Genomic DNA, 27191 nt, shown 5'->3' on the forward strand with positions numbered 1-27191 from the left:
CTTCAGAGAAAGAAGTGAAACCAGTGAGCTAGATGGTCCATCAAAATCACTGTGCACAGGAGTCTCACAGACCCTGGGCCTAGCTTAACAACCATGCACTCCAGACATCGTGAGAGAAAGAATGATCCTCCTAAATACTGAGACAGGGGCATGCCATACATGAGCCTATGATCATTTCTGCTACCTGCCAACAGGTAGTGTCTCAAGGGTACAAAGCCCATGAGGGTTGCAGGTGAGTTAGGTGACTCAGAAGTACATCTGAATGTAAACATTCAAGCCTTCCCTGCATGAACATTAGAGTAAGAGGGTTAGTGCTTTTACTTTCCTATTTCTTCCACTGGTTTAATGAATATGGTTTCATATGGCTTTGATTGATTTTATTATTGCATTTTACTGCTTCAAGAAGTGTTTGTGTAAGAAGCATTATATAAATATGTCAAATAATGAATGAATAAAAGCTTGAGGCACAGGCATCCTTTGGATTCTCCAGTATTTCAGAGTTAATCTTATGCTGATCACCTAGCACAATATCATATTGCTCATTTCTCTTACCAAAAGTTTTTCTGAAGACACCAAAACACTGATTTCTACTAACTTTCACTGAAAAAGAGTAGATAGTAGCTACTTTCAGTAGTTCTTTGAGGGAGCAGAGCAGTGTGTTCCTGGAGAGGAACTGCAGGACTGAGATGTGGAACATGTCCAAAAATTCTTCTTTTGCTCTGATCCTTGACAGAATCTTCTAGCCTCTGTAGGACTTCTTTAACATTGAAACTTTGTCATTCTCTCGGAGGTTCCCTGAGCAAAATTGCCACAATGAAGACTTGCTTTCCTAACAGTTTGAAATTGAAACTCGATTAATATAGCTGTTCTCCTGATTTTCTTAGACTTGTGAACAATGAAATATGCAAATATTATAGTGATTTCAGCATCTCAGTGCATGTTCTCGATTATCTAGATGCAACTAATTTTGGGGGGTGGGGAGTGGTAATCATAAATAATAGCAACTACACCACAAAGCAGTAACATATTTTACAACTTTATGTACCATAAGGAACCTTAGCATCCTCCTGAGACTGATAGCAACATCACTGCATATTTAAGGTAATAATCTATATTGTTCTGGCTTGGCAATGTATGACAAACTGTTCTTCTATCATTTATTAAGTTTTGCCAGCCTTTTTTTTTCCATTCCAGAGTCTTTCTTTGAATTATGTGACTCCCCACTATTGTCTCAAGGCTGTGCAATGTGAAACAGACACCATATGTGATAGGGAGTGTTTTACCTATGACTGAGTTTCCACTGTTGTCTTGGTAGCCCAAAACTATGTGAGCTAGGTGTTGTCATCCTTAAACTTAATCTCCTTAGACTGGATTTGTAGCCTGAGTTTTCAAAGCAATTGAGATGTCTAGGAAAAAAATTAGCAAGGCCATCTGGCAAAACTTGTAAAATCATCATTTCTGCTTCCTATTTCAAAAGTGACTCAGCCGCAAGCAAATCATCTTTTGTCTTTGACCCTTCTTGTTCAAAGGAAAGCTTTTACTCTCTTCTGTATATAATGCTGAGGGATGTTTTAGAACATCTTGGACCCTACCTGGATTGATTCATTACTGAATTCTTTCTCCATTATATAATGGCTCCAGGATCAAATTTATAGGTGGCTTCAAAGGAGAAAAAGCTTTTCTTTCTCACATGTTAACATTAATGCTTTCTCTTAAGAAATAATGGCACTTCTTAGAATATGTTTGTTTATTTTATTTACTGTATGAAGACAAGACACTACAGCAAATTTTCTTACTTACCTCTTTTAGCTTTTCTATTGGCATTTCACTGCTCTCACTTTGCCCTATCATCTCAAACTTTTCCCAACTGGTCATCTGATCATCACTGTTTTTCCTTTTTCTTTTTAAACTGAAATGCATACTTCTATTCCTTTCTCTTCTGTTTCCCTGATCCTAATGGGAAAGAGGCTGAAGAGGACTTCTACAAGCATATAAATTCAAGGAAAACCTTGAAACAACTATGGATTGAAGATCTGACCCCAGAATCAGATTATCTGTCAGTAAGTGCAAAAGACCCTTTTATTGTAAGTAATCAGTTTGAACCTTTGGCTGACTTGGAAGAGGCAGTAGGAATGAACAGCTAGGATGTATCTGTTTTTCCACCTCTGAAGGAAAATCTTCCCTTAGACCACCAGATAAATAGTCCTGAGAATAATGATATGCCAAATTCCCTGCCAACAGACTCTTCCCAGGCTGATCTTATAGCAAAACAATGCTTCTCTGCTATATTTGAATATAAACACCATCAACAAAAAACTGGACCTTCTTCTTCGCTTGCTCCAAGATCATCCAAAAAGCACTCCTTTGGATGGAGGAATTTGTGAAAACCACTCTTATGAGATAAACTAGACAGAATCATGTTATATTTTGCAATCAACCCAAATTGTGCTTGTTATTCAGAACAACACCTCAAATATCCACAAATGGGATGCTTTTAAGAGAGTAGCCATCTCTTTGAGCCTATGGCTACATATCCCAATTTTCCAGGTGGATTTACTGTCTGCAGAATGGCTACCAAGCCTCAAGGATGTCTGCAGAAGACTACATTCATTACCATGATATTTCCATCCATGTTAATAAAAATGAGAAATTATGGCTTCTTTGCAAACTTCTCTCACCCAAATTTTCAGAGATCAAATGGCCATCAGATTGGAAAAAATCAACTTATATCCCCATACCAAAAAAGGGAAACACTAAAGAATGTTCAAACTATCAAACAGTGGCACTTATTTCACATGCCAGTAAGGTAATGCTCAAGATCCTGCAAGGTAGACTTCAGCAATTCATGGAGCAAAAATTGCCAAATGTACAGGTTTAGAAAAGGCAGAGGAACTAGGGACCAAATAGCCAATATACGCCAGATAATGGAAAAAGCCAGGGAGTTTCAGAAAGCATCTATTTCTGTTTTATTGACTATTCTAAAGCCTTTGACTGTGTAGACCATAACAAATTGTGGCAAGTTCTTAGTGGTATGGGGATACCAAGTCATCTTGTCTGCCTCCTGAAGAATCTGTATAATGACCAAATAGCAACGGTAAGAACAGACCACAAAACAACAGACTGGTTTAAGATTGGGAAAGGAGTATGGCAGGGTTGTATACTCTCACCCTACCTATTCAACTTGTACACAGAACACATCATGCGATGTGCTGGGCTTGAGGAATCCAAGGCTGGAGTTAAAATTGCTGGAAGAAACATTAACAATCTCAGATGTGCAGATGGCTGAAAGCGAAGGGGAACTGAGGAGCCTTATGATGAAGGTGAAAGAAGAAAGTGTAAAAGCTGGCTTGCAGCTAAACCTCAGAAAAAACAAGTTTATGGCAACCGGCTTGATTGATAACTGGCAAATAGAGGGAGAAAACGTAGAGGCAGTGAAAGACTTGTATTTCTAGGTTCAAAGATTACTGCAGATGCTGACTGCAGTCAGGAAATCAGAAGACGTTTAATCCTTGGGAGAAGAGCAATGACAAATCTCGATAAAATAGTTAAGAGCAGAGACATCACACTGACAACAAAGGCCCGCATAGTTAAAGCAATGGTGTTCCCCGTAGTAACATATGGCTGCGAGAGCTGGACCATAAGGAAGGCTGAGAGAAGGAAGATAGATGCTTTGGAACTGTGGAGCTGGAGGAAAATTCTGAGAGTGCCTTGGACTGCAAGAAGATCAAACCGGTCCATACTCCAGAAAATAAAGCCAGACTGCTCACTTGAGGGAATGATATTAAAGGCAAAACTGAAATACTTTGGCCACATAATGAGAAGACAGGACACCCTGGAGAAGATGCTGATGCTAGGGAAAGTGGAAGGCAAAAGGAAGAGGGGCCGACCAAGGGCAAGATGGATAGATGGTATTCTAAGGGTGACAGACTCGTCCCTGGGGGAGCTGGGGGTGTTGATGACTGACAGGAAGCTCTGGTGTGGGCTGGTCCATGAAGTCATGAAGAGTCGGAAGCGACTGAACAAATAAACAACAACAAAAAACAATTAAGCCTCTGCTGCTGCCCTTGGATTCTGGGCTCCCCCAGGGACAAGTCCGTCACCTCTAGAATATCATTCATCCACCTTGCCCTTGGTTGGCCCCTCTTCCTTTTGCCCTCGACTCTTCCTAGCATCAGCATCTTCTCCAGGGTGTCCTGTCTTCTCATTATGTGGCCAAAGTATTTCAGTTTTGCCTTGAATATCATTCCCTCAAGTGAGCAGTCTGGCTTTATTTCCTGGAGGATGGACTGGTTTGATCAGAGCTTCCTGTCGATCTTCCTTCTCTCAGCCTTCCTTATGGTCCAGCTCTCGCAGCCATATGTTACTACGGGGACCACCATTGCTTTAACAATGCGGACCTTTGTTGTCAGTGTGATGTCTCTGCTCTTAACTATTTTATCAAGATTTGTCATTGCTCTTCTCCCAAGGATTAAGCGTCTTCTGATTTCCTGACTGCAGTCAGCATCTGCAGTAATCTTTGCACCTAGAAATACAAAGTCTTTCACTGCTTCTACATTTTCTCCCTCTATTTGCCAGTTATCGATCAAGCTGGTTGCCATAATCTTGGTTTTTTTGAGATTTAGTTGCAAGCCAGCTTTTGCACTTTCTTCTTTCACCTTCATCATAAGGCTCCTCAGTTCCTCTTCGCTTTCAGCCATCAAAGTGGTATCATCTGCATATCTGAGATTGTTAATGTTTCTTCCAGAGATTTTAACTCCAGCCTTGGATTCCTCAAGCCCAGCATGTCGCATGATGTGTTCTGCGTACAAGTTGAATAGGTAGGGTGAGAGTATAGAGCCCTGCCGTACTCCTTTCCCAATCTTAAACCAGTCCGTTGTTCCATGGTCTGTTCTTACTGTTGCTACTTGGTCGTTATACAGATTCTTCAGGAGGCAGACAAGATGACTTGGTATCCCCATACCACTAAGAACTTGCCACAATTTGTTATGGTCTACACAGTCAAAGGCTTTAGAATAGTCAATAAAACAGAAATAGATGTTTTTCTGAAACTCCCTGGCTTTTTCCATTATCCAGCAGATATTAGCAATTTGGTCCCTAGTTCCTCTGCCTTTTCTAAACCCAGCTTGTACATCTGGCAATTCTCGCTCCATGAATTGCTGAAGTCTACCTTGCAGGATCTTGAGCATTACCTTACTGGCATGTGAAATGAGTGCCACTGTTCGATAGTTTGAACATTCTTTAGTGTTTCCCTTTTTTGGTATGGGGATGTAAGTTGATTTTTTCCAATCTGATGGCCATTCCTGTGTTTTCCAAATTTGCTGGCATATAGCATGCATTACCTTGACAGCATCATCTCGCAAGATTTTGAACAGCTGGGATGCTGTTGTCTCCTGCTGCCTTGTTATTAGCAATGCTTCTTAAGGCCCATTCAACCTCACTCTTCAGGATGTCTGGCTCTAGCTCACTGACCACACTGTCAAAGCTATCCCCGATATTGTTATCCTTCCTATACAGGTCTTCTGTATATTCTTGCCACCTTTTCTTGATCTCTTCTTCTTCTGTTAGGTCCTTGCCATCTTTGTTTTTGATCATACCCATTTTGGCCTGGAATTTACCTCCAATGTTTCTAATTTTCTGGAAGAGGTCTCTTGTCCTTCCTATTCTATTGTCTTCTTCCACTTCCGCGCATTGCTTGTTTAAAAATAATTCCTTATCTCTTCTGGCTAACCTCTGGAATTTTGCATTTAATTGAGCATATCTCCCACTATCACTGTTGCCTTTTGCTTTCCTTCTTTCTTGGGCTACTTCTAGTGTCTCAGCAGACAGCCACTTTGCCTTCTTGGTTTTCTCTTTCTTTGGGATGTATTTTGTTGCCGCCTCCTGAACAATGCTGCCAACTTCTGTCCAGAGTTCTTCCGGGACCCTATCTACTAAGTCCAGTCCCTTAAATCTATTCTTCACCTACACTGCATATTCCTGAGGGATATTAGTGAGCTGATCTGTGGGTCTTCCCTAATCTCTTTAGTCTGATCCTAAATTGTGCAAGAAGTTCGTGATCAGAACTACAGTCAGCTCCAGGTCTTGTTTTTACCGACTGTATAGATGTCCTCCACCTTTGGCTGCAAAGGATGTAGTCAATCTGATTTCGGTGTTGTCCATCTGGGGAAGTCCATGTATAAAGCCGTCTCTTAGGTTGTTGGAAGAGAGTGTTTGTTATGCAGAGTGAGTTGTCTTGGCAAAATTCTATCAGCCTATGTCCTGCTTCATTTTGTTCTCCCAGGCCATGCTTACCTGTAATTCCAGGTGTCATTTGACTGCCCACTTTAGCATTCCAGTCTCCCATGATGAAAATAACATCTCTTTTAGGCGTGTTGTCCAGTAGGTGCTGCAGATCCTCATAGAACTGCTCTACTTCAGCTTCTTCAGCATCTGTGGTTGGGGCGTATATTTGGATCACTGTGATGTTAGATGGCTTGCCCTGAATTCGAATTGAGATCATTCTATCGTTTTTTGGATTGTATCCAAGCACTGCTTTAGCCACTTTACTATTAATTATGAAGGCTACTCCATTTCTTCTGTGGTCCTCTTGTCCACAGTAGTAGATCTGGTGGTCATTTGATGTGAAGTGGCCCATTCCAGTCCATTTCAGTTCACTGATGCCCAAAATGTCTATCTTTAATCTTGACATATCACCAATAACCACATCCAATTTGCCCTGGCTCATAGATCTTACATTCCAGGCTCCAATGGTGTGTTGATCCTTAGAACATCGGATTCGCCCTTCACCACCAGCACCGTCGGCCGCTAACCGTCCTTTCGGCTTTGAGCTAGCTGCGTCATCACGTCTGGGGCTAGTTGAACTCATCCTCTGTTCCTCCCCAGTAGCATTTTGACCATCTTCCGACCTGGGGGTCTCATCTTCCGATGGTATACCGACATATCTCTGGTTGTACTGATCCATTTAGTTTTCATGGCAAGAATACTGGGGTGGGTTGCCATTACCTTCCCCAGGGATCGCATTTAGTCTGACCTCTCTGTCATGACCTTCCCGTCTTGGGTGGCCCTTCACGGTTTAGCTCATGGCATCATTGAGGTGCTCAAGCTCCAGCACCACAACAAGGTAACGATCCTTTGCTGAAGTCTGGGCTTATTGCCAAGACTAAAACTGGCAGAAAAACACAGATAAGGACCAGACTGCTAATCTACCTGAGGACCTTGAGAAGTCCAAAACAGAATCTCTGCTTAGAATGTCTTTATTATGGGCCTTGAAGGGGCAAGAAAACAAGTGAACTTCACAAAGAAATAACACAATTACACACACACAAACACTTATTTATTTATTTATTTGGTGTATATCCTGCTTTTTGTAGAGGAGCTTAAGATGGGATACAAAGTGCTCCTTCCTATTTTCCTGCAGCATAACAACCAGTTGTGGTTCACTGTCAAAGGTCAGCTACTTAAGAATCTGCTTAGCACTCTCATATCCCAGCAAGAGTGGTTATGGTCAAAAAAGTCAAGAGGGCACCACAGTGTGTTTGAAGCTCCATCCATTTTTTATGTGTTGCACACCCACACACAAAAAAGGCAACACTTCAATCACATAGTTGTAGCTGCCATCTTGATTTTTTTACCACACTCTGTGGATACCCTTGTACCAAATTTTAGAGGAAAAGAAACCCATATAGGCCTATTTGCCTCTCTAATTGTCTGCGCCTGTTGCTGAAAGTTGTCATGCAGGTTATACTGGGCAGTGGGGGGGATGATTTTTAACCCAGAATTAAAAAGCTAAAGGCAAACTGTAGATCGGCCTTAATTAAACCTGCTTTTAGGTGTGTGCTGCATTAGATACATACACCTAGGCACAGAAAGAATAATTTGAATGAGTTTAGATTGTACCCTTTCCCAACGGGGAAACCAGTGTTATAGACAGAGCTGTAGAGACAACGGCAATTGCTTGCTGATTGCAAGGACGTTATCCTCCTCTTGATAAAAAAGAATATGAAGATAGCTGTGATGCCTCTTTAGGCATTAGCTGGAGCAAAATCAGCTTACCATTCCAGAAAACTACACACTAAAAAACCAGGCCTGAAACTCTTCCCTTGCTCAATTTGATTTCTACAGATCACAATTGTGAGAGAATGTCCTTTTTGCAAACACCCTTTTCTTGATTTTTAGCCAAAGACCTGCCAAAACCCAATATATTCTTGGATACAATGGTAGGCTTAAACCTGAGGGACTCTCTTTATTCTTATGAATGTTCAGGACAATATAACAATCTGGATGTTTTCCTTCAGCGTACAACAATATCAATATAAGTTTTCCTGCCTTTATAGAGGTATGGAAATTAACATTATCAAAACATTTTACCAATCAGTTCACATCATAACTGAACAAAAAGGAAACCAGTATGTACCCCTGCTTCATGCCTCTCCATCTTAAAACCACATCAAGCAGCAGTCCTTGTGGATTGCATTTTACCCTGTGAAAGGGATTACCTTGTGGATTACTGGATGAGCAAGAGTAGACAACAAGAGACATGCTTGTCCCAAAGCCTGCCCCTAGCTATGAAGACAAAAGTCCATTTGAAGCCAACAGAAACTGCACAAAGAAACATTTTAACAGGACCAAATAATCCTTAACCAAATGTTGCAGGACAAATTCCTGAACCATTGTGTACTGTCCTAACCTAGAATTAAGCTGTTTCTTTCTTAATATTCTGTCCAGCTCCATCCAGTCTAATAGTGTTTCATAGAGATGCCTTACACACAGCCTGCTAATAATTCTAAGTGGACTGATTGGTCTGTAATTAGCTAGATCAAAGCATTTCCCTTTTATTATAGATCAGAACTACAATGACTAGACTCTGATCCCAGGGGATATAGACTATCTGATCAGTACAAGTAAAGAGATTAGCCAACATTGCTCTTCATCATTCTACATTTACTTTTTTTAATTCTGGTGGTCAAAGATCACCTGCTGGAACTTTTCCAGGCTTAAATTGGGCTATGAGTTTGGTATCCCTTTACAGTAACTAGAGTTACTGACCTTTCTGTCATTCATAAAGCTTCTTTGTCTGCAGTTGAGGGAAAAGTTGTTGACTGCTCATTTTGTAAATATATTTGTTTTAATTCTGTAACTATGTAATTCCTATGTGCTATACAATAAATCCCCTTTATGGTTTATTATCTTGTAGTGGTGAAGGGGCTTGTTCATCCAAATGATGCTCTGAGCTCTACTGTCAGGAATGTATACTTCAAGAAGGGTCATCTATTATGAGCAGCTGATAGGTAAGAGCTTTCTTCATATATAAGACAGCAGTGCATGCTTGAGTCTAAGTAACCTAATGATAAAACTAATACTGTGGAATCCTACTGACTCATATCTTTTGGACCCACAAAGTTATATGGAATAAGTGTTAGAAATATATAAGACAGAGACATTTATGGTCTGAATTATTTTGTTGAATTTATCACAAATGTCTTTTAGGTACAAGTTTCCTGATCTATAGATGTTAAAAGTCTTCTAAATAAATAAATAATGCTAAGGGAGCTGTACAAGTTATAGTGTTCCATATTCCAGTTCTCCTAGATCCCAGACTTGTCTTTTTATAATCAGCCGTCTCAATGGGGAGCAAGGAGAGGGAAAAAATTAACTTCACATACAAGCATTTCCATAGTAATGATCTATAGCATCACTCAACCATTGCTATGGTGATAGAAAGCCTTCATTAATGAAGTATCACCATAGTGATGGTTGGATGACACTATAAATTCCTATTGTGGAAAGTCTCATTGAAATCCAATGTTAATAAGCATGCACTAGTTGCTTCATTTTATTCTTAGAGCATCTCCTTTTATTTTCCTGGAAACTAAATGACTCACCTCCTCAACATCTGACCCACCCCATACATTCTTGCAAAGAAGGATTAATGAGTGTCCCCAGCACATATGAAGTCAAAAGAATTGAACACCTACCACATGCCTTCTCTGTAACTGCTCCCAGGCAGTGGAACACCTTGACTCCTGAATTATGGAACACCCCAGATACTGTTACCTTTTGCAAATCACCAAAGACCTGGTCATTCCGCTGAGTGTTTGGAGCCTAATGGTGTGCATGTTTTTTAGATATAGATCATGGATTATCATTTGTCCCAGTCTTTATTATTAGTATCCCCCTAATTTTATAAATCCCCTGGAGTCCTATGAAAATGGACAGTATATAAAATGGTGTAATCAATAAATATAATCACAGTACAAGATGTCAATGAGGTTATTAGAAAAAGCTGAAGGAAAGGCCCAAAGGAAAGCCATGAATAACTCTGAGTGCCCAAGAGAAGACAAGAACACCTTGGTAATAACAACAAAGAGCCAATCATTTCTAAGACAACAAAAATGGAAAGCGGTCTAGTGGGTTATGTGTCTAGAAATAGCTTAATGGCAAAGTCCAGCAAAACAGATATGTGATTAGAAACAAGGCTCAGAAACAGTGTATGGCATGGTGAAAAAATAATACCATAATGTTATTAAAGAAGGATGGAATCAAGAAGCTCACTGGAAGGTTTCTAAGCTGGGTTGTCCATCTGTTTCACATAATCTTTTCCAGACCCCACACCAGAGTATGCTCAGCCTGGTAGTGGGATGATATGTAAGTCTGCATGCATGAGGAAGCAAGTGGTTAATGATTACTGAAACTGCTTAAACCAACGAAATACTTCTGTTGCTTCATTTTGGTGCCCAGGGTATCATATCTACTGTTGCACAAGATCCTAATCTGTCAGCCTCTACATATTAACTTAGAAAGCAAAGGAACTTAGGTTAGACCCCTGAAATTCTCTGACTAGGTAAATTAAATCAAGAGGGTCATGGACCCAGATCTCCACAGCCCAGACCTAGCATGGTATATAGATGCATTTTTCTTCCACTGAGGGAAAATCCAGAGAACGATTATATGTTCTTTTGTCAGAATATTTGCATTAGCTCAACAGGGGATGTTCAAAAACAAGTCTCAGTGACTGCATAGCTCAGAGGGCCACCAGTATAACTATAATCATATTACATGGATTATAGAGTGAATTAAAGAAACCATTTCTATTTTTCACATGATCCATTTGACACTTTTCATAGCATTTCTTGTATTTAATACCTGTAGAGTTAAATAAATATTCAGCCACATGAGGCCATGTGAAATGCCACCTCCTGCCAAATCCTGGCAGTCCCTACAAAAAAGTTGACTAATTCGTTACACATAGTCGTTAGCTGCCATAACTGCTAATTGTTGCACTTGGTTGCCATGGCATAATGACTTTGCCATATTTATTCAAAGGAAGATCATCCTGAATTCAAGACCACACCTCCCCCAAAGGATGAATAGATTGGGAAAACTTATACACAGAGACAAACAGTTCCCCCATCTTGGAAACCTCATTTGAAACAAATCATGAAGATGACCATGATCTATAAATGTGAACATTTGGTACACACATATCTGTGTATGCAGATATGTATGTATATACACCTGCCTGAAGCCACATTCCTAAAAAGGACAAAGGGCTAGGACAAAGAATACATTCAAATTAATTTAAATAATGACTAAATTCAATTCAATTGTCTCAAATCAATTGAAATAAGTAAAATAGGTTATCCCATTAACAGAACTAATTGATTCCCATCTGCATGTGCTGTGCCATTCTCTCTCACACACAAATCACTGTCCCTCATACAGGTACAGAGAGAGAGAGAGAGATTCCTCTTCTTTTTTCCAGCAGACACATCAGAGAAGAAAGATTTTTAAAAACCAGGATGGAAATGGAATAAAATTGTACTGGAAAGGAGAAGGAAGAAAAGCAGGAACAAAACCTGGATGGAATCGAAAGAAGGAAAAGAACTAGCTGGGCGGAGAAGGAAGGAGAACAAGAGAGAATCTCTCTTTTGGTTTTACAGAAAAGGCTAAATTTGCCAGAAAAACACCCCTTTCAAGCAGCAACTAATCTTCAGGTTAATCTTCAGTCACCCCCCATCTGCACCTCATACCAATTCCTTTGCTACCCGAAACTTCTTACTAGCTAATACAATACACGCAGGCATACACACACATGGACCATTTATAGTCATTATTGTGGGGAGGTCATGTTTTGGGTAAGCAAGTGAGTAAGAGACTTGTGAGATCACCCAATTGACTATGTGATCCCTGATTGGTTGGAATAATCATTGTAAATAATGATTATTATTAAGCAGAAGCTGAGAGAGAGAGAAAGCTACTGAAACAACAGTGATTATCAAAAGGCATGCTACAGAACAAGTCTGAGATAAAAGGAGAATGTCTGCCTCACACATGCTCAAATTACTAGTCTCTCTCAAAATATAAAATCCAGAAAATATTCAAAGCAGTCCTAGTTTATAGAAATCCAGGCTTTGCTATACTGTTAAAAAAATTCAAAACAGGTTAGTCCCTACTGTAATCGGCTTCATAAAATATTTTGCTTCTGTTCTGATGTAAGGAGCTACCTATCATAGTGCACCATTATATAATATGCAATACTAAATCCACATATGGTATGCAAATACTTTACAATAATGTATTGAAACATATTCTGATCCACTTTGTATGGTGTTCAGTCAACAGCCTTGCTAAGAACACCATAAATTCGTTCCCAATTGACAGTGTGGGTGGAAGAGGAGATATTTTTAGGGTTTTTATCACAGCTTTTCCAAATTTACACAAGGCTTACTGCTCTGCAATTTTTTTAAATCACTCAGATAGAAGTGTGATTGCTGAAAGGTGTTTTTATCATATCCTAACCTGGCACAGCAGATACATACAAGCAAAAAGTCTCAAGGCACAAAGTAATAAAAGAATATTTATAATTCAGCTGATTTTTATTCCATTATGCATATACTGTATAACAGCAAATTTCCACAAAACTTGATCTTAAATGTCTTTATTCAGAGCAGAAAAAAACAGAATATTCTCCTCTCCTCAGAAATAAATTCCAATTGTAATGAAGTCCTGTGGTCCTTTTGACATCAGACGGAGACTTCTGGTTTCAGAAAATGGAGTCCAACATTGGATTCCATCTCCCCTTTAGCCCCAGCAAAAGTTCAGGAAATAAGTAAATAGACCAGGACAACATTTAAGGTGAAATTCTCAGATAACTATATCATATCACATACAGGTAGCCCTCAACTTATGACAATTCATTTAGCGACCATTTGAAGTTACAACAGTGCTGAAAAAAGTTACTTGTGACAGTCCTTGCACTTATGACCATCACAGCATCCCTTTGGTCACATGTTCAAAATTCAGGTACTTGGCAACCAGCATGTATTTACAACAGTCACAGCATCCCAGGGTCATTTGCAACCTTCCCAGCCAGCTTCTGACAAGCAAAGTCAATGGGGGAAGCAAGATTCACTTAACAACCACATGATTCCCCTAATGACCACAATAATTCACTTACTGACCATGGCAAAAAAAGGTCATAAAATCAGGTGTGACTCACTTAATGACCACCTTGCTTAATGACAGAAGTTCCAGTCCCAAATGTGGTTGTAAGTCAAGGACTACCTGCTAATTTAATTGACTCTCAACAGTTTAGATCAGTGTTTTTCAAATTTGGCAACTTTAAGATGTGTGGACTTCAACTCCCAGAATCCCCTTGATGGCTGGAGAGTTCTGGGAGTTGAAGTCCACACATCTTAAAGTTGCCAAGTTTGAAAAACACTGATTTAGATTTTGTTCCTGACTCATGCTATACTGGAGAAACAAAGTAAAGTAGTAGATGCAAAATTAAATCAGATCCAACCCCAGTTCAAGGTGCTGGTACGAACCTATGAAGCCCTTCAGAACTTATGAAGGAATGCCTCTTCCCATAACTTCTTACCCTTATCCCAAAATCATATTTGGATGCCCTGCTCTGAATGCCCCCCTCCCATTGAACTATGGTGAATAGCACTCAGGGAAGGGTCTTTTTTAGGAGAAGACCATGGTTTTAAAATGCCCTTCCCAATGAGGTACTGTATATCTGGTAGGGATATTTTTATGTTCCATGGCATTTAAATCAAATAAGGCATGCGTTCAAAATATAGTTAATGCTTAGAAACTTCAGCCCCTCAGGCTGCTGCTTTTATTATTCTATTATTTTAGTGGTATGTGTGTTATTTACTTGTTTTATTGTGTATTTTAGTTGTTCAGAAGTGTTAGACTGAAGCCCCATGCCATGCAACATTTGCATCAATCCAAAATCCGCCCCATGCCATTGTGATCCCACAATATTGCCAGAATTCTATCATTCTTCTGCGGCGGAGCTGAGTAACCTCCCACTCAGCTGCCAAATAGGAGGAAACACGGCAAAAACAGGTTTGCAGATTAGCACTGCTACCTTGTCCCTCCTTCCATCTGGATTTTTATTTTTATTTTTATTTTATTTTTTTATATTGTATTGTATTATATTATATTTTATGTTTTATTTACAATTACTGTTTTTAATGCTTAATTGATTAACTTATTGTAAACCACTCAGAGTCCCTCTTTGGGGGGAGATGGGCAGTAGTAAAAATGTGAGAAACAAACAAACAAACAAATAAATAAATTTGCCAGTTCTTTCTCCCTCCCACTAAAGCCAAAGAATCATGGCATCTCCTCACCATTTTACTGTCTCTTTTAAGCTAAGAAGTCCCTGTCTGATGAAGTTAAGTGTTATAACACCCAGCCATCATTTAACTCTGTTTTTAAATTGAGTGACCAGTTGTTACTGTTGTGGTTGACTGGTTGCCCTAATAATGCATGTAGCAATGCAGTAACACAGACAGCAAGAGGGGGATACAGTGTGTTTGTAAGTTATTGATTGGTTGAATGCTGGTTGACCCATGGCAAGTGCAGAGCCCTGGGGCTACAGAAAGAGTGAAACTCTTCGCAAACAGTATGGAAGTGCTTTGAGGGTTTTGGGAATGAAGATGGTAGCTGTATGGAACTGTCCTGAGAGAATGAGCCACACCCAGTACCTTCAGTGAGATACCAGAACCAATTTTCATATTCCTTTAGTCATGATACAGTATAGACAGTGGCAAAATTTACATCTATGATGAAATTATGTTCCAGGGATCCGGTGCCCTCCAGCTGTTTTGGACTGTCCTATCTTTGACCATGTTGGCTGGGGCTAAGGCCTTTGTAAATCATAATTCAAAACCAAATTGTCTATACTGTCACACTGTGTTCCATCATGAGTTCAGATCACACTCAGTACAATCAAGAAACAACTTTCAGTGTTGATTACCAACAAAGAGTTAGCTGCAGTTCCATTTTTGTAAATCAGTGTGATAGATACATTTCAAGATCTACATGAATTCAATGTATGGGCTTTAACAATTTACTAAGAACCATCTTAATTCCCACTGTCACAGTTAGTTGATATACATGTGTAAGACCCTCAGGGGACAAAGCTGAATGAGTAATGTGTGCTGTTTGTATCAGTGCACTTCAAAATGCATAATAGAAACAAGCAGCACTCACAGCTTCAGTGTAAGAGATAAGAGAATAGAAAACACATCTGCTTTTCTAATACAACTAACAATCAATAACCCACGCTTCTTCGTGAGTGTAATGACTGCAGTGAACCTCCATGGATCTCAAATCTGTCAATTGGGGGCTTGAAACCTGTCAAATTATCAGGCTACCAGCTAGTATCTGAATTGCCATATAGTTAAGAAAACAATTTAAAAAATTTAAGAAGCAGTTCTAGAAATTATACATCTAAGGAAAATATAGTCTTGCGGCAATTAATATACCTCTCCTGCAAGGAATCACACCAGTATGATGGAGTCTCAGCTGTTCTGAGAGTGTTGCCTTCAATCTCTTTCCTGTCTCTAGGGCTGTAGGAATAACCTTGGGAAACAGGAGGAAGAGTCACAGGCTAGATAACGGTCTGATAAGAGAAATCTGAATCCAAAAGAAGGATGGGGGTGGAGAAAGCATCTCAGAAGGGACCCTCCCTAGTTCCCTGTAAAGGCGGGGGGCGGGGAGGGCTTTCAGACTTGGCATACTTCCTCACAAACAATTTAGTTTTCCTTACAAACTATCTGTTTAGAAAAAGCTCTCTCTTGTTTTGAAAATAGGATTTAAGCATATGTATATTTATATGGCTTAGCGCTTCAAGGTGGTCCAGACAGGAAACCAAAACCATGAGTACTAACACTATCTTTATTGTAAGGTTACAGTAAAAGAATCTTGCAAGTCTGAAAGCCTTTTCCCCCCTCCCTGCCTTTACTTTCCAGAGAACTAGGGAGGGTCCCTTCTGAGACACTTTTCCACTCCCATCCCTCCTTTGGACTCAGAGTTATCATATCAGGCCATTGTCTAGGCTGAGGTTCTTCCTCCTGTCTCTCAAGGTTATTCTTACAGCCCATTACAGGCTGTTGTCAATATACACTTTTAGGTCTTGCCTTGGTAGGCTAAAACATACATGATCATGGATAGGGAGTATTTCATTTCTTCTTTCCAAAAGGATCTGAGCCTAAATTAATGTTTGGAAAGGCTTGAGCTTCCATTCCCACTCCCTTTAGACCAAATTCAGAATATTTGGAAATGAGAAGAGATTTTGAATATATCTAATATGCATACAGCTCTATTTTCTATGCCTTAAGATAACCACACTGTGCTAGAATAAGGCAGCAAAGCACTGTCTGTGATCCTGTCCTGGGATCTCTCAGATTGGCAAGCTGGGTCAGAAGGTGATAAGATGAGGACTAAGAATTAATTGAAAGTAAAATAAATTAACAGTGTGATACAGACAGGGTTTCTCATAAGGAAGGAAAAAGGGATGAAAATTTGTGGACAAGCTGGCAGTAGGAAAGAGCTGGACTTTTGGAGAAGATGACTAGCAAGCCAAGATGGATTTAGATGGTATTGGAGAAGGACCAAACTTTGAGGGATTATGGTAACTCTGAGCAGATGGCCGAGTGAGGAAACGATTGGAAGAAATGTGCTGGCAGTCACAAGAGGCTGCCAGCTAAGTATAATCAACACCCTTGATTAACTCTTAAGGGTGGGGAATTTAGAGATAGCAACACTTACAACTACAGGCTTAAGTTAGACCTCCATCATTAGAAGAAACATTACACAGTAGGCAGGAAAACTGTTCATCTAGGAATGCTAGAGGAAGGAATAAATCAATGTACTGCTCTTTTACTGCATACCATACTCTTTTTATGGCCAAAACTACAAGGAGAGAAATGATATTTGTTTCTCTTCACTAGCTAAATGCTGTTGCCTTGCTAGAAATTAAACCATGACTTTTCTATCTGTTATGAATAAAGCAGGGGGGGGGGGGGAAGTTTATGGGAAAATTTTGTGTCCTGGAGTTTTGCCTGGCTGTTTAAGCCTCCTGGCATACTTCCTCACAAACAAACTATTTAGTTTTCCTCACAAACTATCTGTTTAGAAAAAGGTCTCTTTGTTTTGAAAATAGGATTTAAGCATATGTATATTTATATGGGCCCATAACAAAAGAATAAAAATAAATCTGAAAACACAATTGATTTGATTGTTCATCATAAAAAGTTGAGAGAATTAATGAGGATACAAGGAAGATGAGAGATAAATTTAGGACAGACCATTTTTTGGTGTTGTTAAGAGTGAATCTTGGGAAAAATGGAAGAAAAGGAAAGAAACTAGAATGAAAGTACAATGATGTCAGGAAGAGAAAGAACAAGTCCCCTATGAAAAGGTATTATGCAATTGATTAATCTTCAACAGAATGAACATAAAGAAAAAGGACCTGGGAGTTCTTGGAACAGAATGAAAAGAATTATGTTACAGAGTGCTAAAAAGTGAAATTACACTAGCGGAAAGAATGGAAAAAGAATGAGGAAGTGAGAGGCTGAAGATGAGAAAAACACATATAAGAAATGCTTGCTATAAAAATGAATATGAAAGATATTCTATAATCTGTATAGAGAGAAAGGGACATGTTGAAAGAATATAATCAAAGAGAGTAAGAAACAGTCAAGATTCAAAGAAGCATAAAAAATGCAGAGTGGTTTGAAGAAATAAAACAAGTTTTGGAAGTAAATGAAATGGTCTACATAAGAATCCTCCAACAGAGTGGATGGAATTAAAATTAAAAGGAATTAAATTATTTGGGATAAAACAAAACTGAGGGAATGATGGAAAGAGCATTTTGGAGATTTGTATGGAAATGATAATGGTATGTTGCAGAATGGGATTGAAATGAATGCTGTTGATGTCCAAGAAAAAAAAGATGAAAGGAATGTTGATAAACAGTAAGGTTGTAGGTATAGATGGTATTACTGGAGAAATATTAAAATATGGATGTGATTTGCTTATGGGGGATGGAGGGGGGTTGTTTAACATACATATGAAAACTGCATCTGTGTCTGACTATTGGAAGAATGTTTTTATTGTTCCTCTATATATTGAGAAGGGTAGCAAAAGTAAATGTCATAAGTTCAGAAGGAATAGTTTGTTGTTAAATTTGCCTCAGAAAGTGTTTGGCAGAATTCTGATTGAAAGGAGACAAGAAGTGACAATAAGAAAAATTGGGGAAGTAGATTTTTGCCCAGCAGGAGAAGTACAGAGCACAATGTTGTTATTTGGCAAGTCATTGAGAAATGTATGGTTGTGAGAAAGAAAGTTTATTCTATATTTGTTTAAGAATGATTTAAGAAAAGCCTATGAGGAAGTGAATAGGCTTGAATTAAGGAAAGTTTCTTGTGAATGAGTTGGTTGGTTGGTTGGTTGGTTGGTGAATATGATAACAGCAATACTTGATGGAAGTAAAGCATGAGTGAGAAAATATGGAATCCTTAGCAAATACTTCAATTTTGTGATGGTCCCTTGATTATTCAATGCATTTTTTAGATAAAAACGTAAGGGATACTTGTAGTGATGGTAGAGGTATGTTGGTTGGAGATATGAATGTACATTTATATGCAGATGATGCCATGTTGTTGTCTGAGATTCTGAATTATTTGCTATCAAAATTACCAATATCGTATGATACAACAGGGGCTATGGAACTGAAAATTAATCCAGGTTGACCAACTGCAGCAGATGAATTTGTATAGCTTGGAAAGATGGAGAAATGTTAAGATGTGGAACAACTAGAAAAAAAATATTGCATAATGTTGGACCATTATCTCTCAGGCCACCTTAAGTTCTGTGTCTCCAGCAAGCACACCAACCACAGAGGTCAGAAGGATATGATCAACAACTTCAATATACCTGCCCCTTTTGTACATTTCTCAATTCCTGCACAAAATGTCCATCAATTTCCATGGTCAGTCAGGCTGCTTTCTCAATGGAGTAAACACAGGGAGGCATGTGTCCTAATTAGGGCTACAAGTGACCTGTCTTTTTGTCCTCTTGTTTTAATGGGCAGGTTAGTGTACAAAAAGAGTGAGGAAAGAAGATCAGTGACAGATTTTGAGAAGTCTTAATGTTTGTCATCAATATTCACCCATTCATGACCTCCCTTCACCCAGTGTTCCTACTCCCATGGTGCTTGAGTGAACATAATTTGTCACTTGAGGGACAGGCTATTAAACTACTCCAGCCTGGTTATGGTTCCCTGAGAGATCACGATTCATTTTAAAAATTATTTCAAATTCAGGCAATTACACATTAAGGACGTAAGTTTCATTCTTTATTTTTAGTTTAAGAACACTGTTAATGTGTATATATACAGGCCTACACATGAAACAAATACAATAATTTTGTAATTTGTGGCCTATATTTGAGCCTGAATGTAAAGGGGTTCCCTGAGGCCTGAAAAATATTTCAAGGGTTCCTCCAGGGTGAAAAGGTTGAAAAAGGCTGCTTTAGACCATTTACTCTGCACAGCTGGGGCAGGTAAGCCTCCACTGATAACTAAGTAAACTACAGTAGATCTTCTGGTAAAAAGTATATGCTTGCCCTTCCTCAGCCCAATTTATGGTGTCCAACCGTAGAAGGATTAACAGCCGTAAAAGAAAAAAATGTTACATGCAACTATAAGGTCATGGGTTTTTTTCCTCACTTTCAGGTGCACAGCTTAGGCACATAGGCAGTGACGGAGAAAAGAAAAAAAGTTTAAACTTCTTAGAATCACCTGCAAGCCAGTACATAGCTTTTGAAAGAAAGAAGCATAGAGCAGGTAGAGAAAAAAGGTGGGGAGGGCTTCTGCTGGGTTGGGCAGAAGATGCTCCCAGAGTGAAAGGCAACCAGACAAGACATGGAGCAAAGAAAGCACCTGGGAGAGCCAGGAACCAGATGATCCAGGGCCAGGAAGAAGAGACTGGAAAGGATCCTGAGGGAGCAGAAGCCGGCAAAGGAATCGGCAAAGAGGAAAACACAGCCCTGGCCTCTGGACAGTGGCCAAGCAGAAATACCAGGTGGTTCAGGAACTGGAAAGCTGGTGTGAGTTCAGAAGAAAAGAGAACTGTACACCTCAGTATGGTTGCAGGCAAGCAGAAAAAGTGGTTAGTATTCCTAACTATTACTTCTCCTGTAGATAACTACCAGTGGGAGGACGGAAGAAAGCAGCAGATAAACATTTTGTAATATAAAGTAAAGGACTTGAGTTTGATTCATTCAGTTAAAATTCTGTTAATACAGTTAAATTTTGTTGGTGTACATACTTACATATACACTTCATCACTCTCCCTATATATACACACAAAGACTTGATCACTAGAATTATTGTAAATACACATTGCACTAGGCTTGTATAGTAATAAACAGCACTGTATTCACTTGTTAGCTGCATGCATGTGTCCACCTTCATTTCTATCTGTAGTTACCCTCCGACACTAATCTGTGCTGAAATCCTAATATCCAGAGGAAGGATGGATAGACCTGGCTCATATACCTCTATGGGACTGTGAATCCCTGCCTTCCCCAGGTCTCACTCACAGCACAGATCAAATTCTTTCTCAGGGTAGCCAATAACAATTCAAAAAGAAAGAAGAAACGATAGCTTTGACCTTCCCAGCAAATGTAATGTTACAATTTTTGAAAGAATACGGTACACCATATCAGGAGGAGAAAATTATTCTGGTTGTAAATTCAAAATTGTAAATGCTACAATATTAAGCTTACTACAATAATATTGCTACAATATTACATTTCAATATCAAGTAAAGATCTATTCTTCTGTCCCTGTATCGTTATCTGTGGATTCCTTATTGACAGATGATATTTTCCAGACTCTAGACTATTATCTAGCAATACCAGTGAGATCAGAGCACATATCTTTTTATACACATGTAACTCAAATATATAGGAACAGTACTGATCATTTAAACATCGAAGCCTCCAGTTTTCTCACCCTTTCAACTATTTTCATGCAAGCTTGGTAGCCTGTGGTCTGTTGTGAGGAATTAATGTTTGCTGAAAGAAGCAAAAATTGTTGTGTATAAGAGCATGCCTCTTTCAATTTTGTTATATGGAAATGAGAATATGGAATGTCAAGAGAAAAATAACAACTAAATGCAGTGAGAATCATTTACTTAAGACCTATGCATGATAAAACATAGGGTCAAGAATGAGTGGTTTCTGAATGGATGTGGATTGAATACAAAAGTGAGTGACACTGCAAAAGAATTGTATTGGGATGGTGTCATATACAGACAGAATGAGTGAGGATAGAATCGCAAAACAAATATATGGAAGAAGAGTGAATGGGTCAAGAGGAAGAGACTGAGCTGATGAGATCTTGAAAAAGAATAAGGTGAGAAGCTTTAAGATCAAAAGATAATGTATGAAGTAGTATACAGACGTTGTAGAGGAAACTTATGGAAAGGCAAAGTGAAAAGTGTTGGAGAAACTAGTTTTAGCTATGTTTACTTTTCTTTTTCTTACTTCATGCCTTTAGTTTCTTTTCTTAATATTTCATGCTCTTTTTCTGCACTCTGCGTAACATTCCTTACTTTGAAAGGAAATACCAGGATGGGTATGTATTTGTATGACAAGCAAGCAGCAAGCCTTTTATTTTTCAGTTGGAGGGATGTGTGTGAAAATCTGCGTCCCTCCAGATGCCATTTAAGCTACAACTTTGAGCATCCCTCACCATTAGCAATGCTGGCTGAAGTTACTAAGGGTTGAAGTTCATCCAAAGCGCCACTACCCACCATTATTCTACAAGATTAGGTCCAACCCAGTCCCAGAGAAATGTGGGAAATCTGTATGGATTTTCTCTCCAGACACTGGGGAAAATGTATATTCCATGTTCTTGTCTACAAACTAGTTATTTCTAAAACATTATCAACATTCATCCAACTCTATCCTGGAATTATTTAGGTTTTTTAACTTAAACAATTTTATACTATATGTTATTTTTAAAATCCCACATGATTCAATGTGGCATTGGCATGGTTTACAAATACACTGGCACAGACCTTCCACAGATAAGATTTCCAGAAAAACTACATATTATGCTTACCTTCGGAAGCCACCAGTTAATGTTACAATAGCATTAGGTAAAATTTTCCACACTGTATCTTGAATGATCAGACTCGCTGCATCTGCCTCTGCTTTAGACACACAGCTAATAAGGTCATCATAGTGCAAGAACCCTGAAAAAGTGATTCTTATATTATACATCTCATATAACTGTACAATTCAAAGTGCTGATTTTCACCTTTAAAGATCTTACAGCACAGGTCCAGGTTATTTGTGGGGCAACTTCTCCCCAAGGATAACTGCCTGTTCCACTCACTCTGACTGGGTGGGTGCACTCCTTCTCTTAAAGGTTGCCAGCTAGTGGGACCTAGACAGCACACGTTCTCTTAGTGGCCCCTGACAGTTGGAACATGGAAGACATGGCTTGCCCCACAAGTACTGGGGTAGTGTGAAGCTGGAGCCTAGTAAAGTTGTTTGTGAACATGCAGGAATGTGTTGGGTTTGGGGGCACCAGGAGTTTCTGTGTTGGCTTTTATGCTTTTTATTGTTTTTGTTGTTGCTTGGGAACTGCCCATGGTTATATTGCATAAGGTGGTCATATATACAAATCTTTTAAATAACTTATAAAGAAAATAAATAAATGATGAGGTTGTCTAGTGCAGTGTTTCTCAACCTAGGCAACTTGAAGACGTGTGGACTTCAGCTCCTAGAATTCTGGCTGGCGAATTCTGGGAGCTGAAGTCCACACATCTTCAAGTTGCCCAGGTTGTAAAACTAGTCTTGTGGATAGAATATATGCTTTAAAAGGTAAGAGACCTAAGTTCAAAACTAGCAGAAGCATGGGTTACTTGGCCACTGCCATGTAGCTAAATATTAGCTATTTCACAGGGAAGAAATTATGATTAAAAGAAGCTGTAAGAATATATTAAGGCTAATAAATATTTTCTGTTACATTTTACACACAATTATATAACTAAAGCTCTGACATCCATCACAAATTGGGACCTCCTGACATCTTGGCATTTCCCTGTCCTCTTAACAACTAACATGAACTTTGGTGAGAATATGATTTTTGGTTACCAAAAAAGCCAAACATTTTACTACAGATTCCAGGAATTGTTTTTAGTTATGTAAAAATTATGCATGTCCTCTATTTTAGGATGAAACTTCCATAAAATGCCTCCAAGAAGATGCGTAAGCATGACATCATTGATCATTTTTAAGTTCTTTCTCTGGCTACCCCAGAAAGTACTGGCATTCTTCTACTAATCTAGTGACAACACAATTAAGCTAGGCCAAATTCAAAGATGCAAACTAATTTAGATGGCAAGAACTTCCATGGTTTCTCTTCTGCCATCCCTCCAATGCACATAGCAAGAGGAAGGGCTTCAACTGCACAGCTGCATCTGCCATATTGAGTTTTTTCAGCCCTCCCCTGATGATGCCCATTTCTAATGAAGATCCCTGAGTTCAAAATTGCCCTAGGATGGGTTGTCTATCTATGAAACAATGATGAATACCTTTTTATTTATCCAGGCATGAAGATGCTTTAGAGCAAGAAAGGGTATGAAAAAAGTAGCTGTTCTGATAGATCTATGAGTGATTTATGACTGGTCAGCAAGGCATGCCAACTTCCAATTGGCTAGCAGCAATTAGAAAGTTCCCCCCATCCCTAAGTTAACTTTTAAGGCTGAGAGAAAACCAAAAGCAATGTTGTATAAAAGGACTTGTAAGCATTAGCTCAGCCACTTTCTTAATACTGCAGTTGAGGACCTTGGTTCTAAGAAGGAAAGAAGAAAATAAGTGATTCCCGTGAGCAAAGATTTCTGTTTAAATTTGTTGATTTAATTCTTGTCTTATTCTTTGTTCTTGCCAATCTGTCAAATGTTTCTCTGAATGTGGAAGGGAAAGAAAGAAAAAAAACTAAACACACACACCACTGTATTATACATAAATGATTAGACATAATATAGGCCACTCTCTGCTTATTTTGATTTTCATTGTTCTTAAGCAGTGGAAGGATAATGTAGGTCTAAATATTCCTGCTCTAGTATCTTGTACTGTATGTGTATATTCCTTTGGGATTGCATAGTATATAAATATGCTAAGTAATAGTTAAATTATTATCATGGAGATTTAGGATGAGATTAAAATGGGTGTGGGCAAGGCACCCAAGGATGCTGCACCTGGAATTCCCATTAAATTCCTGGTTGGAATCTCACTACAGGGTAAAAGTCATGCAGCTTGTATTATCTTTATTGAGGCAGCTTTCGAAAAAAGAAGACACATAAACATGCTGCAGTGCAGGGAAATTAAAACCCAGAAATTCCTGGCCACCCAGATATATTTATTTTTATTTGATTTATTATTAAATTTATATGCCACCCACCTCACCATAAAAGTGACTCTGGGCAGCTTACAAATAAAAGCTATAAAACCATTATAAAAATAGAAAAAGTACAAACCATAGAAAATGGAAGAGAGGGATATATATATATATCCAAGTTGTATATCCAAGTTATACAAATCAAACAGCTTGCAACTGAGATCATTCTGTTAAATAAAAGTATCTTTCACATCCAGAACAATGTTTATTTAGATGAAACATCTTACTAGCAACAGAAGAGTAATTTCCAAAAAATATTTTATACTACTTTGTATTATTCATCTTGTAATGTTACAGGGAACAGAAATCTTTAAACAAATACGTATCATTAAAAAATGGAACTTTATTATACGGATTATCAGTAACTATGTACAATGCATCTAACTGGACATTCTTCAGTCTGGTACTCTTCACGTTTATTGGGATTGCGACTCCCAGAACGTCCTGCCTGACTTTGGCCATTCTGATGAGGAATTCTGGGAAGTGCAGTCACACCACATCTGGAAATGCCAGGTTAGGGGAAACTGCATTAACTAAACAGAGCATATTTGCACATTCATCAGAAGAATTGCTAATTTAATTAATGCAGTTTTCAGGACTGAACTTACACTGGAGTTAGATAAGTTTTACCTGCTTTTTGCATTCTTGTCAATGTTAGGTTCCTGTCACATTTTACTTCTTCCAGAGTCCGCAGTCCCATTCTGTACCATTTGTCAGATGTCTTCAGTCCAACTCCAAAAACAGAAGTAAAGAGCTATGTAGAGTAGAAATATATTCAGTTTAATAGACTGTGGGGCGCTGGACCAGCGTGATGCACAGTCCCATGTTTTCTTGTACGAATGCAAGAGTTCTACTCACACTGTAACTACTGTATTCTGAATGGCTGCTTCAGCTAAGATTTGCCACGATTGTATGAAATAGGCAGCAAACGCAGCACAGGTGGTCCTCACTTAACAATGGTAATTGGGACTGGAATTCCTATTGCCAGGTGACACAGTCGTAAAGCACAGAGACACAGTGACCGCGCTGCTTAGCAACGGCCATTCCAGCACTTCCGGTTGCCATCAGTAAGCAAATCGCGTGCCATCATTAAGCACACCATCGTGTGGTCACCATTTGCAACCTCCGGCCGGCTTCCCCACTGACTTTGCTTGTCAGAAACCAGCAGTGAAGTGAAGGTCACAAATGGCGATCATGTGACCATGGGACACTGCAGCTTCGTAATTGCAAGCCAGTCACCGAGTGCCCGTATCGCAATCACATGACCATGGGGATGCCGCAACAGTCGCAACTATGAGGTCAGAAATACCACATGTTCAGTGCTATTGTAAGTTTGAACAGTCGCTGAATGAGTGGTTGTTAAGTGAGGACTAGCTCTACCTAAATATTGCTGCACATAGATTGCAGCAAGCATTCTCACCCAGTAACATTTATTATAGATTGAAAAGCAATACAGATATTACATTGTTAATAAAAGGAGGGAAGAGGGCAAAAGGAAACAGAAGCTTTCCTATGTCAGTAGCCACATAAGAGGGGAGAGAGAATTATGGATTTGTAAAACATGGAAACCTCTTCATTCAACAATAGAAAACATCATCTAGGACCCAAATTACAACCACTTACTACCCAGTGAAATACAACTATCCACCATGGCAGTCTTCCCTCTTTCTTTCCTACAATACATCACCCAAAAAGGAGGTTTTTAAACTTTTTCCCTTGTTCTAGTTTTGGTAAACATCATGCTCCAAGGGGCAGCTTCTGCCCTAGGTCAAATAAATTTTCGTTGGTGCTTATTCAACTAGAGAGTGGTTGGTCCCAGAAAGCTATTGAGAAAACAAAGCAACGATCTTCATACAAGCTGGCATCTCAGAAGATCAGTGCATCTATTATGTATATGCCATCTTGTAACTGCTTTGTTTCTTGAAGTTTCATTGCAAGTCATTAAATTCATTGAATTTTAGAACTGGCTGGAGAGTCCTATTTAAACCTTCCTGTCTGGTGAATCTCCCGGCTTTGAATATGGGTCATGCTAATTTATCTTGTATTTCTAAGAAGATTATTTATGAAAGCAAAAACAATAAAGAAAAGAATGATTCTGGAATATATATGACTTGTCATTTCAGATAAAGCATGTGAAATTATCTCCTCTTTGTGAGATGCATGCTGTTTGTGAGGAAGAGCAATTATATTTTGTAATCTCATTTGTCAAATATTGCTTAAATTCTTATCTATTAATTCTCTAGTATTTTGTTAATAGGATCATGATAATTCACAGAATTGTTATTAGCTCTTGCATAATGGTCAGAATAAGGTTTTTAAAGCAAGAGTTATCACTAGCAGAAAAGGAAGCAAAATTAAACTTTTCCATCACTCAGGAATATTATCTGCTTTTTAAAACACTCTCAGTGAAGTT

The 27191-nt window shown here is 38.9% G+C and overlaps 1 protein-coding gene across 1 annotated transcript in view; it reads right to left on the reverse strand.

Moving 5' to 3' along the window:
- The window catches only part of DNTT (DNA nucleotidylexotransferase), a 175166-nt gene that overhangs the window by 85378 nt on the left and 62597 nt on the right, over positions 1-27191 (reverse strand). Inside the window, exons 8-9 of the mRNA XM_063306162.1 lie at positions 25409-25532; positions 22433-22565 (exon numbers count right to left, since the gene is read on the reverse strand). Of these exons, the coding sequence (XP_063162232.1) occupies positions 22433-22565; positions 25409-25532 (257 nt within the window). The remainder of the gene's footprint in view (positions 1-22432; positions 22566-25408; positions 25533-27191) is intronic.

Source organism: Candoia aspera, chromosome 6, assembly GCF_035149785.1.
Source record: "Candoia aspera isolate rCanAsp1 chromosome 6, rCanAsp1.hap2, whole genome shotgun sequence".
Taxonomy (NCBI): Eukaryota; Metazoa; Chordata; class Lepidosauria; order Squamata; family Boidae; genus Candoia; species Candoia aspera.